The sequence below is a fragment of the Mycteria americana genome, chromosome 9 (genome assembly GCF_035582795.1).
Source record: "Mycteria americana isolate JAX WOST 10 ecotype Jacksonville Zoo and Gardens chromosome 9, USCA_MyAme_1.0, whole genome shotgun sequence".
In the NCBI taxonomy this organism is placed as follows: domain Eukaryota; kingdom Metazoa; phylum Chordata; class Aves; order Ciconiiformes; family Ciconiidae; genus Mycteria; species Mycteria americana.
In genome coordinates, this window is record NC_134373.1 from 20,515,678 (window position 1) to 20,530,761 (window position 15,084).

The 15,084-nt window shown below is 39.4% G+C and overlaps 1 protein-coding gene across 3 annotated transcripts in view; it reads right to left on the reverse strand.

Moving 5' to 3' along the window:
- RAPGEF4 (Rap guanine nucleotide exchange factor 4) overlaps positions 1-15,084 on the reverse strand; it is a 157,283-nt gene that overhangs the window by 48,986 nt on the left and 93,213 nt on the right. For 2 of the 3 annotated variants that reach the window (XM_075512054.1, XM_075512055.1), the window contains 4 exons: positions 7,478-7,531; positions 7,073-7,179; positions 5,066-5,187; positions 3,279-3,462 (listed from right to left, as the gene is read on the reverse strand). In XM_075512054.1, the coding sequence (XP_075368169.1) occupies positions 3,279-3,462; positions 5,066-5,187; positions 7,073-7,179; positions 7,478-7,531 (467 nt within the window). The remainder of the gene's footprint in view (positions 1-3,278; positions 3,463-5,065; positions 5,188-7,072; positions 7,180-7,477; positions 7,532-15,084) is intronic. The other variant, XM_075512056.1, reaches the window with a different exon arrangement.

Genomic DNA, 15,084 nt, shown 5'->3' on the forward strand with positions numbered 1-15,084 from the left:
GGCTGGAATATCTAAATAAAAAATTTTAAGAGCAAGAGAATAAATATATCTCGTTTAATTTTTATAAGACCTTCAAGAAGCTATAGATTCTTAGCAATAATTAAATTGTTATTTTATTATATATATTTTTTTGCTGTTTACCATGTTTAGATTTGTTTTCACTTCCTCTTCCTAGCATTCTGTCAAGCTTACTTCTGCAAGTGACACTAAAATTTGATTATGGTCACATGTGGAATCAAACACTCTTTGTACTGAGAAAAAAAATTGCTCAGTGAAGTCACCAAGAATATATAACACAGATTTACTGTTTCAGTCATACTGCTAACTTACTGTAGCATAGAGTATTAAAAAAGAATATAATCCATAACATCATCTGAGTTAAATACTGTTGTCTGATGAATATCATTCTCCCTTTAAAGACTCCTGTTATTATTGTGTTTAGCTTTGTATTATATCATCCTATTTAGTTAGAGTTTACCATCAAGTTAGCTATATCTGAACACCATTAAAATAAAATAAAAATAACTAGAAAAAATGTTTTCAGGATGTATTTTCATACTGAAGGACTGAAACGCTAGTAAGGAAGAGTTGTGTTAATTCTACAATATTTTTTCCAGGGACTTGCTCAAGGTCTGCACCTGTGCTCCAGGCATTATAAGGAGCAGAGAGCTGTGTTTGCTACTTCACAAAAAGCTATTTTCACATTCACAGTGTATGTGTTTCCAAAGAAAAAAAAAACACCCAATAGCAACAAGAGCCTGCCAAAAATTTCCCTGAGCTCTATTCTGTTTTTTAAACTATAGAACATTCTTTCACAGTTTGACAGTTAAAATGCTGCAGTTAATGTAATAAACAGAGAATTTTTTAAGTCGGCTGTCAAAACAAGTGACACTTTTTGCTAGAGATTTTCAGATTTTGAACAATAGAAAGTACCTTTCAAAGCAACAGCTTCATTATACAATCAAATTCTCAAAGTAATCTTCTCATCAAAGAATATTGTCTTATTTCTTTCAGGGTAATTATCTGAGTTCTGCAACCTCTCCGGAAATGGTGACTATTATAAAATGCAGCTGTGTTGGTTTGAAAATTGTGGGTCCTGCTCAGGTCAGCTAGAGCCAGTGTCTCTGAAGCCCTGACAATTCCTTGAACTTTTGGCAGCTATAATGGTGTCTAGTCAAAACTAGCAGGACTCTGAGGATTCATGGAGATTTTAACAGCTTTGATACAGCACAGCCCAGGGTGGATTTTCACCTAACAAAATCATAACACATGTAAACTGAATACTAGAACAGTAGTTAATACGGTGCCTGACAGTACAAGCTTGCTTCCATGAGCAAAGGGCAGCAAAAATAAGTACTTTCAGGGACAGGGATAGAGAAAGATGTCAGATGGCTGTCAGTCTTGAGAAAACCTCTTTCCCCTCACTATATTGCATGAAAAATCTCTTACAAATATTCTTTGAGGTGATGCTGTGCAAGTGACGACACAAGAGGGGAGAGCAGTACTTTCCATAGCATCGTTCGAGCCTTTCAGCTCTCTGCAAGGAGTGTGGATGATAATCAACATTGATCCTGCCAGGGTAAACTTACACTGGCTGCTCTGAAAGTCATGATGGAAAGCAAATGTAGTAGGCAGCCAAAACCCATGATAACTTAAGGGGGCAATTCTCCAAGAGCCAACCTGCTCAGTCAGCCTGAGGCAAAGGAGATAGTGCAGAGGTGCAGGGTCACAGCACACATAGCACTGCTCACGGTCTCCTAATGACTGGCATCTGCTCATGGGTGCAAGAAGCTCTCTTTCACTCCTCAGTGGAGAATGCATAGGACGTCTCTGTGAGGAGAAAACACCTCATGTCCCTGACAACATAAGAGTTTATGGAAGCACCATGGTCCCAGTCTGGTTTGTCTATGTATTTTGTGTGACAGGGAGTGAGTGACAGGGAGTGAGTGCTCCTTTGGTTGTGTTTGACTAGACCTCTAATAAACAGAGGAAAGAGAATTTATACTTTTAAAACTATTGCTGCATGGCAGTGTTACCTATTTTTATAAGAACAAGTATCTGATGGCACTTTTTGAAATTCAATGCTTTTAGCAAGTTTTTGGAAAAGTGCCATCTAAATGAGCTTACAATCTAAACAGACAACACAGGGACAAGAAGGGACCAGGGAAAGGATACAGATGGAAACAGAACAGGAGCAAGCACTTGTGTTAAGTGCATTCAAAACATTTTTTGTATAAAAAATGTTCTCACACTGTAGGCAGTGCCCAATCCTATCCCATAGCAAAGACAAACTTTGCCAATGGCCTCAAAGGAGCAGGATCCAGCTTTGTGTACTTCTCTTTCTTGAACTGGTCCTTACAAGTAAATCTTCAGTGAAGATGACCTTAAGTAATTCATTATTCTCAGTGCGCTTAATTAGCAGTAAAATATGTCTTCAGTGGCCCCTAAACACTACCTGCATAATGAAGAGGTTGCCTTCAATGGAGGGTGAAACAGAGTTTATACTGGTTGCTTTGAAGTCACTACAAAGCTGCCTGTAAAAAAGGCCTTTAGCACAGTTTTCAGTGTGACCAGAATGTATTGCTGAAAGGATGGTTAGCCAACCGATGAGTGAGAGGACATGATCTGATAGCTATGAAAAGGTTAGGCAGACATCCTCTGTGGCCTAGGTACAGAAAGCATTTTTTTTTTAAATGTATTGATTTTATAACAATAAGAATGGATAAATAAACCCACAGAGACACATTTCACACCTTGCTAGCAAACTACAACAGGCCAAGTCCAGCCTATCTTAATTCAGTAAAGTTCTACCAAGGATGAATCTAATTAATGGCTGCCACTGACGACTGTAATTGAAAGGTACCTGCTGTGCTGCCATCCTATCACTCTACTCACTCACAATAACTGAAAGCAGCATAGTTAATTGAATGGCATGTCTACACAGAAAGTGTTAACGGAGCAAGACTCTTCTATTACCTGCAACTTACTTTTGGGGAGACTCAGAAATGAAATAAAAACTCATAATGCAGCATTTTCCTCTTCGTGAGTATGATGGCATTCATGGCCTTTGATGGTTATTCTCAACACACAGTTCAACTTATAAGCATTAATAAGGACTGGAAATGACTTAATATGGACTTAAAAACTTTAGAGGTTGAACAAACTGGCACTGAAGTGAAATAACTGGCCAAAGGATGCCTGATAATAAATACAGATTCCTCTTGTTTCCATGTCACAAGGAAGGCCCATATATAATATTAACTCATTAATCTGCTTACGGTTTTCTGAGAATCATCCTCATATGAGCATCTGGCCCAATCTGAGACAGAAGAAGCATAGTGTCCTGTAGCTCCTCATCACACTCCTTTTTCTCTTCCTCGGTTGGCAAAGGGGCATCTTCACGCTCATCATCCAAAAATCGATAAAATAAGTATTTGTCTTGAAAGTGGTGTTCCTGATCCACTGAAAACAAAGTAACATATCAAACACTAAGCTCTCCTCATTAAAGTTAACCTTGTAGAAATCTGTGTAGCATCGTATATGTCACAGATACATTAGTTAAGAAGGGAAAGAAAGCTACAGAGAAACTGCAAGAGTATGAAACACCTTTACTTCTCACATATGTCCAAAATATGTAGCTTGGAGGGTACACTTTTAAATTGTGTACTACAAATACTTTCCAAAAGGCTTCTATATATGTGTTGTGGGTGTGTATACATACATGTGTGCACGTGCATGCATGTGTGTTTTTCTTATTAGATCTGGATTTGTTCTTATTGCTTCAAACCATTTCATTTAAGCCAACAATTCACACTGGGGAAACAGTTACACCATGAATTTCTAAGAGGTGTTCTCTAGCATGAACACCTTGCCCTACATGTTTCAGACAGGACTAAAAGGTGACAAAAGCATCTAAACTCTTTCTGATGTGCCAGAAATGTACATCATCAAGATATAATCCCAGGGGCAAGTTCATTGACCTGTGTCCTGGTGGAAGAACTTAATGGAAAGAATATCAAGAGTAGTCTTCTAAAGAGAGGCTGTGATATGGCGAAGGACAAACCCTCGGTCTTCCAAGCAAGTCAGAGTGATGTGTTGAGTTGGATACTGTGATGCAGCTTGCAACAGCTTGCCCCGGGGAGTTCAAGGGAATATTTGGCAGGAATTAAAGCTAGAGCCCTTAGGGTAAGGAAGCGGTGGAAACAATCTGTCTTCTCAGTGTGGAAATTTCTCCCTGGGATATGGGAAGCACAACAGAGGATAAATAGAAGTGTATTGTAATAGAGCTGCTCTTCTGAACTTAATAAAACTGTATATGCGAAGCTTCAAATATGAATATTGGTTTAGAAAGCTACCCTTTTGAGGGCTATAATATCCTGTTACACAGTATATCCTGCCAAACGGAAACTGAAAGTGATATAAAATACAGTCAGAAAACTAACATAAAATCCCAGATCTCTGCACTGGAATATTTGGAGTGCTGAATTTAGGAACCATTCAAAAACCACTGAAAATCCTTCCAAAATTATGGTTCTAAGCAAACACAAATGCTCACATTCACTTCCAAATGCTGCAAATCTTTGATGGAAGACGATTTTTTTGTATAGTAATACATCTCTTGGTTTTGGCCTGAGTGCTATACAGCTCTTGCAATATAGTCACAAGCCAGTGTGCTCCTAAGTATAATTAGAGTTATCATTATGAACTGTTTCATTTTATTTTCAATATTCTCATAAGTTAAAAAGGTATATTGGCAGCAAGATTCATGTAATACTGTGTGTTGCATGGGCACTTACGAATGAACAGCTTGCTCTGTAGCATTTCTTTTGGGCTCATGATCCCTTTCTTTTTCATGAGAGAGATCTACAGAGGTGCTGATGTCACACATTGCCCATGTTTATCATAGAATCATTAAGGTTGGAAAAGACCTCTAGGATCATCTGGTCCAACCGTCAACCCAACACCTCCATGCCTACTAAACCATGTCCCGAAGTGCCACATCTACACATTTTTTGAACTCTTCCAGGGATGGTTTTAGTCAAGATGCTGATTTTCTTTATCTTACCATGGTTAAGAACACCTTCTTCCAGCAATACTTGCCACATGCCAACAGCCTGGGTTCGTGAATGGACACAAGGACTTTGCTGCATCATCCAGTCAACTAGTTCTGTCCCCACACAGCATTGCCTGAAGGACAAATAAATAGAAATGAAAAGGGAGCTAGCCAAGAGAGAGATCACACACAGTGTCTGCCAAGAACAGTGATATCTTAAACTCTGTATAACCTTAGTCAAATCCCCCTACAGAAAACACAGTGTCACCATCTACACGTATATGCTTGAAATACCAGTGAAGGTGTTCGGTTTTGAGAGGATCACCTCAGCAGAACAAGTGTTTTGGGAATTGCAAAGTTCAGAGGATCAGAGTGACTCTGTGCCACCTGGTACAAAACCTGTTGTACCAGCACAAGAACCTCCAACCCAGATTTCAAAGGAAACCTTCTCTATATACCACGGGACAGCAAAAGTCTCACACTTTTCAGAATCCTGCATGAAAACAATCATCTAACACTGTAAAAGCTTTGCCGGTGAGAACAGCCTCCACAGGAAGAGTGAGTGTTATCAGGGTGTTTCTCCATTTGTAACCAAATTCCAGCCACACTGTATTTGGGGACATTGGTTTGTAGGTCTGCAGTGCTTCTGAGGCTCTCTCATGCTAGGTGCTGGTCACCTCGCAGCTCCTGACTGACCCAGAGGCACACAACAGCAGGCCTCAAGTTCTGGAGAATGCCCAAAGTGGGGGAAAAAACCAAAAAACCATGTGGTCACTAAGTAAAATTCTTTGTTGTAACACTCCCTAGCTCAGCAGAACAGAAGCAAATAAGCAATGTGATAAAAAACTTACAAATCTATAACTGATCATGTGTAGAACAGAGAGGAAGCTGGCTAGTCCTTCCAGACAGGCTCTCGTGGCTCCACACTTCTTGCATCATTTTCAGAGACCAATTGCTGAAATCGCTGAAATTTAGCTTAAATAATGCTCTTCCAATTAAAATGCTGTTTTGATGACAAAACTTTCCCTCACCTAGAGCCAATCTAAATTTTGGCATTCCGTATTTAAAAAACCCAAGGATAAAACAGTAAGAGTTTTTCCCAGTTATGTATAAGATAAAATGGTGCAGTTGTTTGGACCAGCGTTGGTCTTCATTTATCATACATGTTCTTTTGTTCTTCTAGAACAATGAGCAATGTCATATCATGATATATTCTTAGATCAACTCACAAGCTCCAAATACCTTGCATCACTGGACTGAAATATGAAAAATCAATGCACTTATCTCAAAAGCAGATCAGCAACATATTGATTTACTATTTAGAAAAAGACATACTCAGAGATTTTAAACCAATTTTTATTTAAATATACTCTGAATAATGCATTAGGTATTTGATTTAAATATTAGACACTAAAACAAATTGATTGTTCCTTAAGCCAACAGTAGATAGATCCTGACTCCCTGAAGTCAGATTCCTACTCTACAAGTGCCATTGTTATCCCACTTCAGCAAGACAGTGCTGCCACCAGCAGGAAGATAAGAAAGCCTGGCAATACACTGAAAAAAATAATTTTAAATATAACAGAAAATCTACATAAGGAATGTTTCTCACCAGGTGAATTTTCAGAACTCCACACTGAGCAACACCACTGTAGTAATCAGTACAGTAACATAAGATATTAATGAGCTTTCCTATTATCTCTCACTGATATATGAAGAGAACAGGATCTACATTTTAACTTGATATTGCACAGAATATTCCAGCTAACTATGCTATTAACTTTGGAAGAGTTTTTGTATGTGAATACTCTGTTCACAATCATGGACTCAATTTCCAGTCAAATTACTTCAGAAAAGATTTACCAGGCCCATTAAAGACTGCATAAGATCCAGAGTCAAACAGAATCACAGAATAATTTCAGACCTTTTGAGACCTGCAAGTATGGTAAGGCATAAATCACAAATCAGAGGATGGCAGGCATAAAAATTCAGAGACCTCTATACAATCAGCTCACACACCTGTAAGTCTTCAGATGGTATTTACGATCTCTTATCATGTGAGGGGCTCGGGACAGAATTGTATTCCGCAAAATCTTTCCAGCTCTGAGGATCTTTTCTGAAGGAACCTTGGTGATCATGGAGAAAAAAAAGGGACCAAGACACACAGATTTTAAACTTTCCACAATCTCTGTACTGCCTTCTGCAAAACAAAACACAAGTTCTCTTTTCCCTAAATTAAAAGTCCTTGCACAGATGCTTACTTTTGCAGAGGAATGTAGTATATATTTGGGATTTTAAGTCTCACATAGTTATCACATCTAACAGAAAGCATCACTTCAGCTGATACTCATCACACTGTTGGAAATAGGAGTTATTTCCATTTGTCTAGCGGCCTGGCTCTACAGCACACCTATGTCCTATTACCTGTGTAATGGTTTTAGTAGGACGATGTGGGATGTGAGGTTCAATAAGAGGTGTCTGAAAAATAAAATGAAATGAAATACATTTTTAAAGGTTGAGCAGTAAAATAAAATGAGGTTAAAATAAAAAACTGAACAAAGAAGCTGTAAAAACAAAGAATGACGAGTAAGTCCAAGCTCTGTCCAGGGGACATGAGTAGAAAAAGCTCTCTGAAGACACCCTAAAGACAAACTGGCTCTTAATGCTCAGCAAATTAAAACAGTGACATGACACGTGAAGATGAATAAACAAATTCATGTTAAACTTTCTGGAGTACTAATGAAGCGTGCAATGGCCAAACATCACATCAGATCTGAGGCTACGCAGGCGCAGCTAGCTCTTCCACTTGCTGCTCTCAGCCTGCAGTGGGCACAACAGCATTCCTCCACATGCGGCTGCTTCCACCATTCAGTCCCCCCCCATGGTAACTCTCTCCTCCTTCAGCACCTTTTTCTATTCAGCTCCCTTCTCCCTTGCGGCATAACACAAGAAAACAGGAACGAAGAAAAAGCTCTGCTCCCACTCTCTGTCTTTTCTAAACTATCAATCAGGCCTAGCTGGCAACCCTCTATAGCCGCTCACCAGAGCTCTCTGAAATGCAAGAGCATGCAGGCCACTCGCAGAGACCTGGGTAAGGACTTTCACACAGGGGCTGGTGAAGGAAAAAGAAAAGAGTAAAGCAGGTGACTTGGTTCTGCAAAGAGAAGAGTGAAAGGGAAGGCTATCAGGGCTCCACAAGAGAGAAACAGAGGAGGGGATGAGAGAAATGGGAAAACTGGCACGTAACGAACAGGTGAAAGGAGAGGGGAGAGAGGAAGCACTTGGCACAACAAAGAGGAAAAAGGAAAGCAGAGGGTTAAACGGCAGTAGCAATGGAGACAAAGGAGAACAAAACCAAACTTCAGCAGTGACCTCAGAACGATGGGAAGACATTTTGCCTTGTTAGGACTTGTAGTTAACAGCATGAACCAAATTTACTTCCAGTGTGAAATGTCAGGAGACACGACGCAGGGCTGAATTTGGCTGATGTTGTAGGCTTGGCCAGGGCAGATCATACCAAACACAGAGGTCTCCCACAAGGGCAAGACCTTGCACCTTGGCCCATGGCAGCCACGGTTCCCTTACACCCGTACAGCAAAGGCAGGACAGCCAGGCGGGAAGTACGGTGAAATACATGCCATGTACTGCTGGCTTGCTGGGTACTGGTTTTCTTAAGCTGGGCATCTGTTCGTTAGCTCCCACAGGATTTTAATGATGTGACAAAGTCCTTGTAGTAATCAAACAGTGCTAGGAGCTACGAATGCACCAGGAAACTATAGGTCAGCCGGGAAGGAGAAAATGAGGGAAGCACATGACAGAAATCAATAAAGATAAGATAATCTTAACAGAGAGGCCTGTATATGGAAAAAAATGCAGACGGTTTTTAATTTCTACTCATACCTTACAAGAAGTCTCTGAAAAGGCAAATCAACACAATTAAATTGGGATTCCTGATTTTTCTCATTAATATAACAACAATTTTTCAAAGACTCATTTGAGTTATAAACATTTCTGTCCCATCAGAAGCATGGTAGAACATCCCTCAATATTTCTTGGTTTCTGGAACTGTGTGGAGCATGCTTTACAGAGTCTACATTTGCAGTTGAAGTATGCTAAGAATAGCAAGAATCTTTTGAAAGATGCCACTAATGCAAACAAAACCATTGAATAACAGCTTCAAACAGGTATCTAAATAATGAAGTCAGAGATATCACTCTGAGTGTTAATAATTTTTTCTTCCATTTCCTTTTAAAAGGATTTCAAGTCCTCATCAAGTTCAATGAGACTGAAGGCAAATACATACTTAAATGGTTGGCTAAACTGGCATTAAAGTAATTATGAAAATTATTTTTAAATTCTACATTTTTAAAAGACCTTTTTTTTAAATCAATAAAGCACAATATACTCAATCTAGCTTCCCGATTTTAATTCTAGTTAGGAATAGATTTCAAAGGAGAGATAAAATGCATAAGACAAAAAATATAAGAGACTTTTACAGCAATAGACCAGTGAAAATGAATCACATTTTTGTTCTTTAGAGTTTCCATTAAGTCACAACAAAAATGCATAAAACTAATAGTTGAAAAAATTCAGTATGGATGAAGATTTGTCAATAAATCTCCCCTCCTAATCAAAACAGAATATAAGAGAGCATTTAGAAGAAATCTGATTCAACCCAAAAGTACAGAAAACACCCAAGGTGAAAGCTAAGGCACAGCACAAGAATCTGCAGAAAGCAGCAGGAAGGCTTGTTCACCTACATTTGATCCTGACCAATACAGAATGATCAGCTGCAAAGACAGAAGGTAACTTGGGTGAAGGTGATCATGAAATAAGGCAGTGTCAGAACTTTACAGAAGTAAGTAAGAACATCAAAGTAGAAACAATGGACTAGGAAGAAAAATTCCTATAAAACCAGAATACTGATAGCTAAACGACCTGGAGCAGGTCATTGGGGAGCAAGCGTAAGGTAAAAGGAGTTAAAAGAGAGCTGGTAGTTACTTAATGAAACAGTACTAACCACACATACAATACATCCTAGCACAGAGCTAGAAGTTGGAGTAAAGACTCAACTTAGCTAATGAAAGAGCTCTTCACTGAAACACAAGAAGGAAATGTACAGAAAGGATAAAGTAAGTGGTTTACAAAAGGCAAGTATAAAAAATAATTTGAATAATAAAGGACAAAATTAGAAAAGCGAAGGTATAAAATGAGATAGACCTACCAAGAAATGTCAAGAGCTACAAAAAATATTCCACAAGTACATTAGTAGTAAAACAAAGAGAAGGAAAATTGTTGATCCACTGCTCAAGAGAGGGAAATCTATTGACAGATAGTTCAAGAAGGCCAGAAGCAGTTGATATATTTTTTGTATCAGTGTTCATTAGAAAGATCAGTGGCAGACAGATGGCTAATATCCTAAGTAGCAGAGTGAAAGGAGTGAAATCTCAGCCTGAAAAAGCAAAAGAATGGATGAGAAAACATTACATAGATTAGTTATTTTCAGATTGGCTGGGTTTGAAGAATTTCATGCAGGAAACTTGAAGAGCTTGAAGAAACTTAAAGAGGGCTGCAGCCATCTCGGAACCATCAGCAGTCACCTCTGACAATTTTTGGGGACTAAGGAAGGCGGCAGAAGACAGAAACATGGGAAAAGGAGGAGCTGAAAAATTATAGACATGTCAGCTTAACTTGTCTTCCTAGAAAAAGTCCATTTGTAAGCACCTGGAAAAGAACAGGGAGATGAGTCACATGTGACGTATATTAATCAAGAACAAATCATGCCACACTGATCTAATTTCTTTTCATGACTGGGTAGCAACACAGAAAGATTGAGGAAAAAACATTAGTTTTACAACCCTTTACTTTAGTAAGACTTTGGCACTGTCTCATATGATAATCTCTTCCGCAAAGGGCAGATTAAATTCTTACAAAATAGGTGCAAAGCCAGTTGGAAAAGTATATTTTGAAAGCAACTACCAGTGAAGCACTGTCCAACTGGCAGTTATACTAGAGGTCTGTTCTGAGCAGTGTTCTCAAGAATATATCACATCTGATACTATTAAATATTAACACAGGATGAAGCAGAATGTACACTGATTGATTCTGCAGGAGACTTCAGGATGGGAGGGACTGCATGTACATTGGACAATAAGTTTACAATTTGATACAGTTTTTACATTGGTCTGAAGAAAATATGATGCTATTATCCAACACAGATAGTGCTGACTACTTTTCAGGCAGAATCAGCTATATAAAGACAGGGTAGGAAACAAGTGTCTTAGCAGCAGTTCCACAGAAAAAGAAATAAGGTTTCTAATAGATATTAAACAGAACTGAGTAAGAAATGCCATACTTGTGTGAAAGCAACAAATACTGTACTGGGATGTAGCAACAGATTAGACACATAATGCAGTTCTGCTTTAGTCAGCCTAGATAAGACCTAAGCTAAAGCACTGTGTCCCATTTGCCCATTTTACTTCAAAAGTATCTAAATCAACTGGACAGAATTTAGAGGAGAGCGACAAGAATAATCAGAAAGCACAACATAAATAAAGTTGTTCAGCTAAGGAAAAGGCAAGTCTTAGCAGAAGTGTGATAAAGAAGCCTTCAGATTTAAAAGGCCTTTGAAAAGAAGAAAGATGTCACCTAGTCCATCATGCAGAGATCAGGAAATAAAGCATTTAAACTTCTGTAAGAAAGATTCAGGTTAGACATGGGTGAAGCTTTTCTAACAGTGTGGACAGTGAATACTGGCACAGATTGCCAGGGAGGTGTGGTTCCTCCATCTTTGGAGGCTCGAGAGGACATGTAAGGTATCTGTCAGGAGTGACACAGCTATAGTGAATTGTGCATGTGGCTCAGGGATGGACTAGATGCTTTCCTGAAGTGCCTTTTAGCCTCACCGTGTGGCACTGTGCAATTTTCGAGGACACCTTTACATGTCTAAAATGAGTTCAGCCACAAGGTGGTGCTTAAAGACATGATCAATAATAACAACCCCCAGAGCAGCAAGCCCCACCTCAAGAAAGCAAAGCAGTCATGCCTACCGAGGAACAATGTCGTTGCCAACCAAAAGACACGCTCAGCAAAGAGTCCCCCCAAAGTTACGCCCTTTGAAAGCTACTGCAGTGAACTCTGGCTGCACTAGCGATGAGGTGAAATGCAACAAATGGAACCACAGGGATTGGACTGAGTTTGCTACAGAAAGGTAAGTCATGCTTCAAAGGCAGGGAAATGTAACATCACTTAGTTAATAGGAGATACGGTGTTCCTGCAACAACTTCCCGTCAGAAAAAAATGGAGTCTGTAAGGGATCGTATCTTAGGATAACAGTCACAACTTGGCTGAAGTGCAAGAAATGTTTTGTAAGCCTTTACAATCTTGGATCTCCCAGGAAGGGATGGTTAGAAAGCACTTAGAAAAAAAGAAGTAGCTCTCCCTGTAAAACAGCAGAGAGTGAGCAGAGTGTTTAATTACCTTCTTAACACATTCTGGTATCTTTGAAGAATTAATGTGACTAAAGTACACACACGTTGCATGGAGCTGTATGACTGCAGCTACTTGATGATCACATTTTTCAGGACTTCTGAATAAGGGAAAAGTTATCAGGTGAAGACCTCAGATATGCAAGCCAATTAGAATAGTCTACAAATTATTACCCATCTCCTAGCCACAGTAGTGACAAGTGTACCTGCTCTTAGCTTTCCTTCAGCATGAGATAAAGCAACACAGCACCACCATCTTGAGCTTTAGCTACCTTGTGCCCTTTGCCAACTAGTGCACACACAGAAAGTTTACTATGATCTGCTGATCCCCCCTGACGGGGAGAAGGTGCGTATGGGTCTGGAGGGTAGAGAAGGGAAAACTGCAGGTGTTGGTAGGGGGAAGCAGAAAATGATCATGAGAAACTGTGATAAAATGGCTTTCAGTGTTAACATTGACAAACTCTGTATCTGTACATTTATGGATTCACGTTTGGGCCATTCAGACAAACCCTTCATGAAGCCCATCAGAAAACTCCCTATTTAAAATTGGGATGAAGCAGGGAAAGTAACAATTTTAGCTTCCATTCCTTTGAAGATTCAAATATTTATGCATGAGAGCAATACCATAGATTTAAATAGGACTATTCATGTGTATAATTTTATGCACACGTTTAATCTCTGGAGAAATAGGCCTTAGATTACAAACTATAGGGCAAAGGCTGCCTTTATTTCTGTGCTTCTTACATCACTGAGCAAGCCGTATGCAAACAAATAAATAATATAATGAACAACAATAATAGAGACCTAACATGAGGTCTGTATTTGTCAAGTTATTTGAATCTGCTAAATAAAATCCAAGAACACCTCTTATAAAAATACATTTTTCTATTCCCCTTGTTAAATGGCTGTAAAGGGATGTTTCTTCTGAGCCTTTACATATGAATGAATGCTTTAGATCTACAGCAATTTGGATCTATCGAATCAAACGATGGAGGGGACCTAACTTACTACTCTCAAATGTTAATGTAGGGAACGTGTATTGCAAAGAACTAAGATGAAATAAAACAAAAGCCAAAAAATCATGTTTTTCCCATGACCTCAATGTAGCTCATCTTTGAACAGAGAACAAGTTTCTGTATTTATTGGAGTTAAGCATGGCATGTGAGGTTACCAAGGTGACCAGATAAACCTGTGCACTACTGTTGATCCTTTTGTTTCCAACTGGGGCACTGAAAAGAGTTGCAAGTGACATCTGTTTTCCTGCTGGCTGGCAGGGGATCCAGAAGAAATAAAGGACAAAAGCCACACAAGTCGAAAGGTGGCAGGAGGAACAGCCACAACACTAAGAGGTCTGTTTGTTTTACACCCTCAGTATTTACTGCTATTGGTGATTTACAGCCTAATCCAAATCCCACTGAAATCACTGGGAAGTCCCTAATTGACTCAATGGGTTTTGAGTCAGGCCCACAGCATTTGATTCTCCTAAGTGTATTTCAGGAAGCAGAGCATCTTTAGCTCTTACTGGTTCCAAATGACTTCTGATGACTGTCTTTTATGACTAAGATGCTTGAATATTCTTGTATACATCTCCTGAAAAGCTGTCAGTGCCCTACCTGGTTCACATGGGAGTAAATAAAACATAAAAAAAACTTCCCACAATATTGGTGAAAGTATAGCCAGTCAGTAAGATACAGCTGACAATTAGCAAAAGTCCCCACAGCCCTCCCATACAACACCTCCCCCTTCTATTCTTATCATTCTTTCTCAAATCCATATATCCATTTCCAAACAGTTGCCTTTTTTTGTAATATGTCATCTATCTGAGCTACTTCAGACCAAAGGCATAGCTAAGAATTCCAAAGATGAGGGGCCTTTGTAGAGATGACTCTTTTTCCCAATACAGACCAGTCCTACAGAATAACCATATAGCAGGGATAAAGATGAGCATACAGTATCATAGCCGTGGGAGTGCATTTCCAGGTGGAAAGCAGTCTTGGATAGAGTATCCTATAGTCAACTCCATCAGTCCTATTTCCATCTGCAGAGAAAGAGTGTGTCTATGCAGACTGCACCAACCTCTGCTAGGATGCTGCAGGTAAAACAGTACACTATGCAGCCTGCTGAAAAACATCAGAGAAGCAGCTGGCCAAAGATCCTGTCATAAAAAGGTCCTTTGAAAAGCATTTTTGTCAAAATTTGAAGGAAAATGTAACCAATGTTGTAGGAATTTCTGTGCTCTATTCTGTTAGCCTGTGCTGGATCTCTGGAGTAGCCCTACGTAGAACATGCTGATGCACTGACCAACTCTTGTCATCAGAAAACAACCTATGTCATGACCTCTAACCAACCCCCCAGGGTGCACAGTCTGTAAGAAACCTCGGCACACATTCCTTGCCACAGGGACTTCTGATGGCTGGGACACGTTACCAGGATTGAGCTCTGTCTAACCCAGACCACAGTCATATCTGCAGAGAGACTTCACCACGCTCCTCCAGAAGACAAGAAAAGTGGAAATGGAAATACAAGCATCACTACTATGCTGGA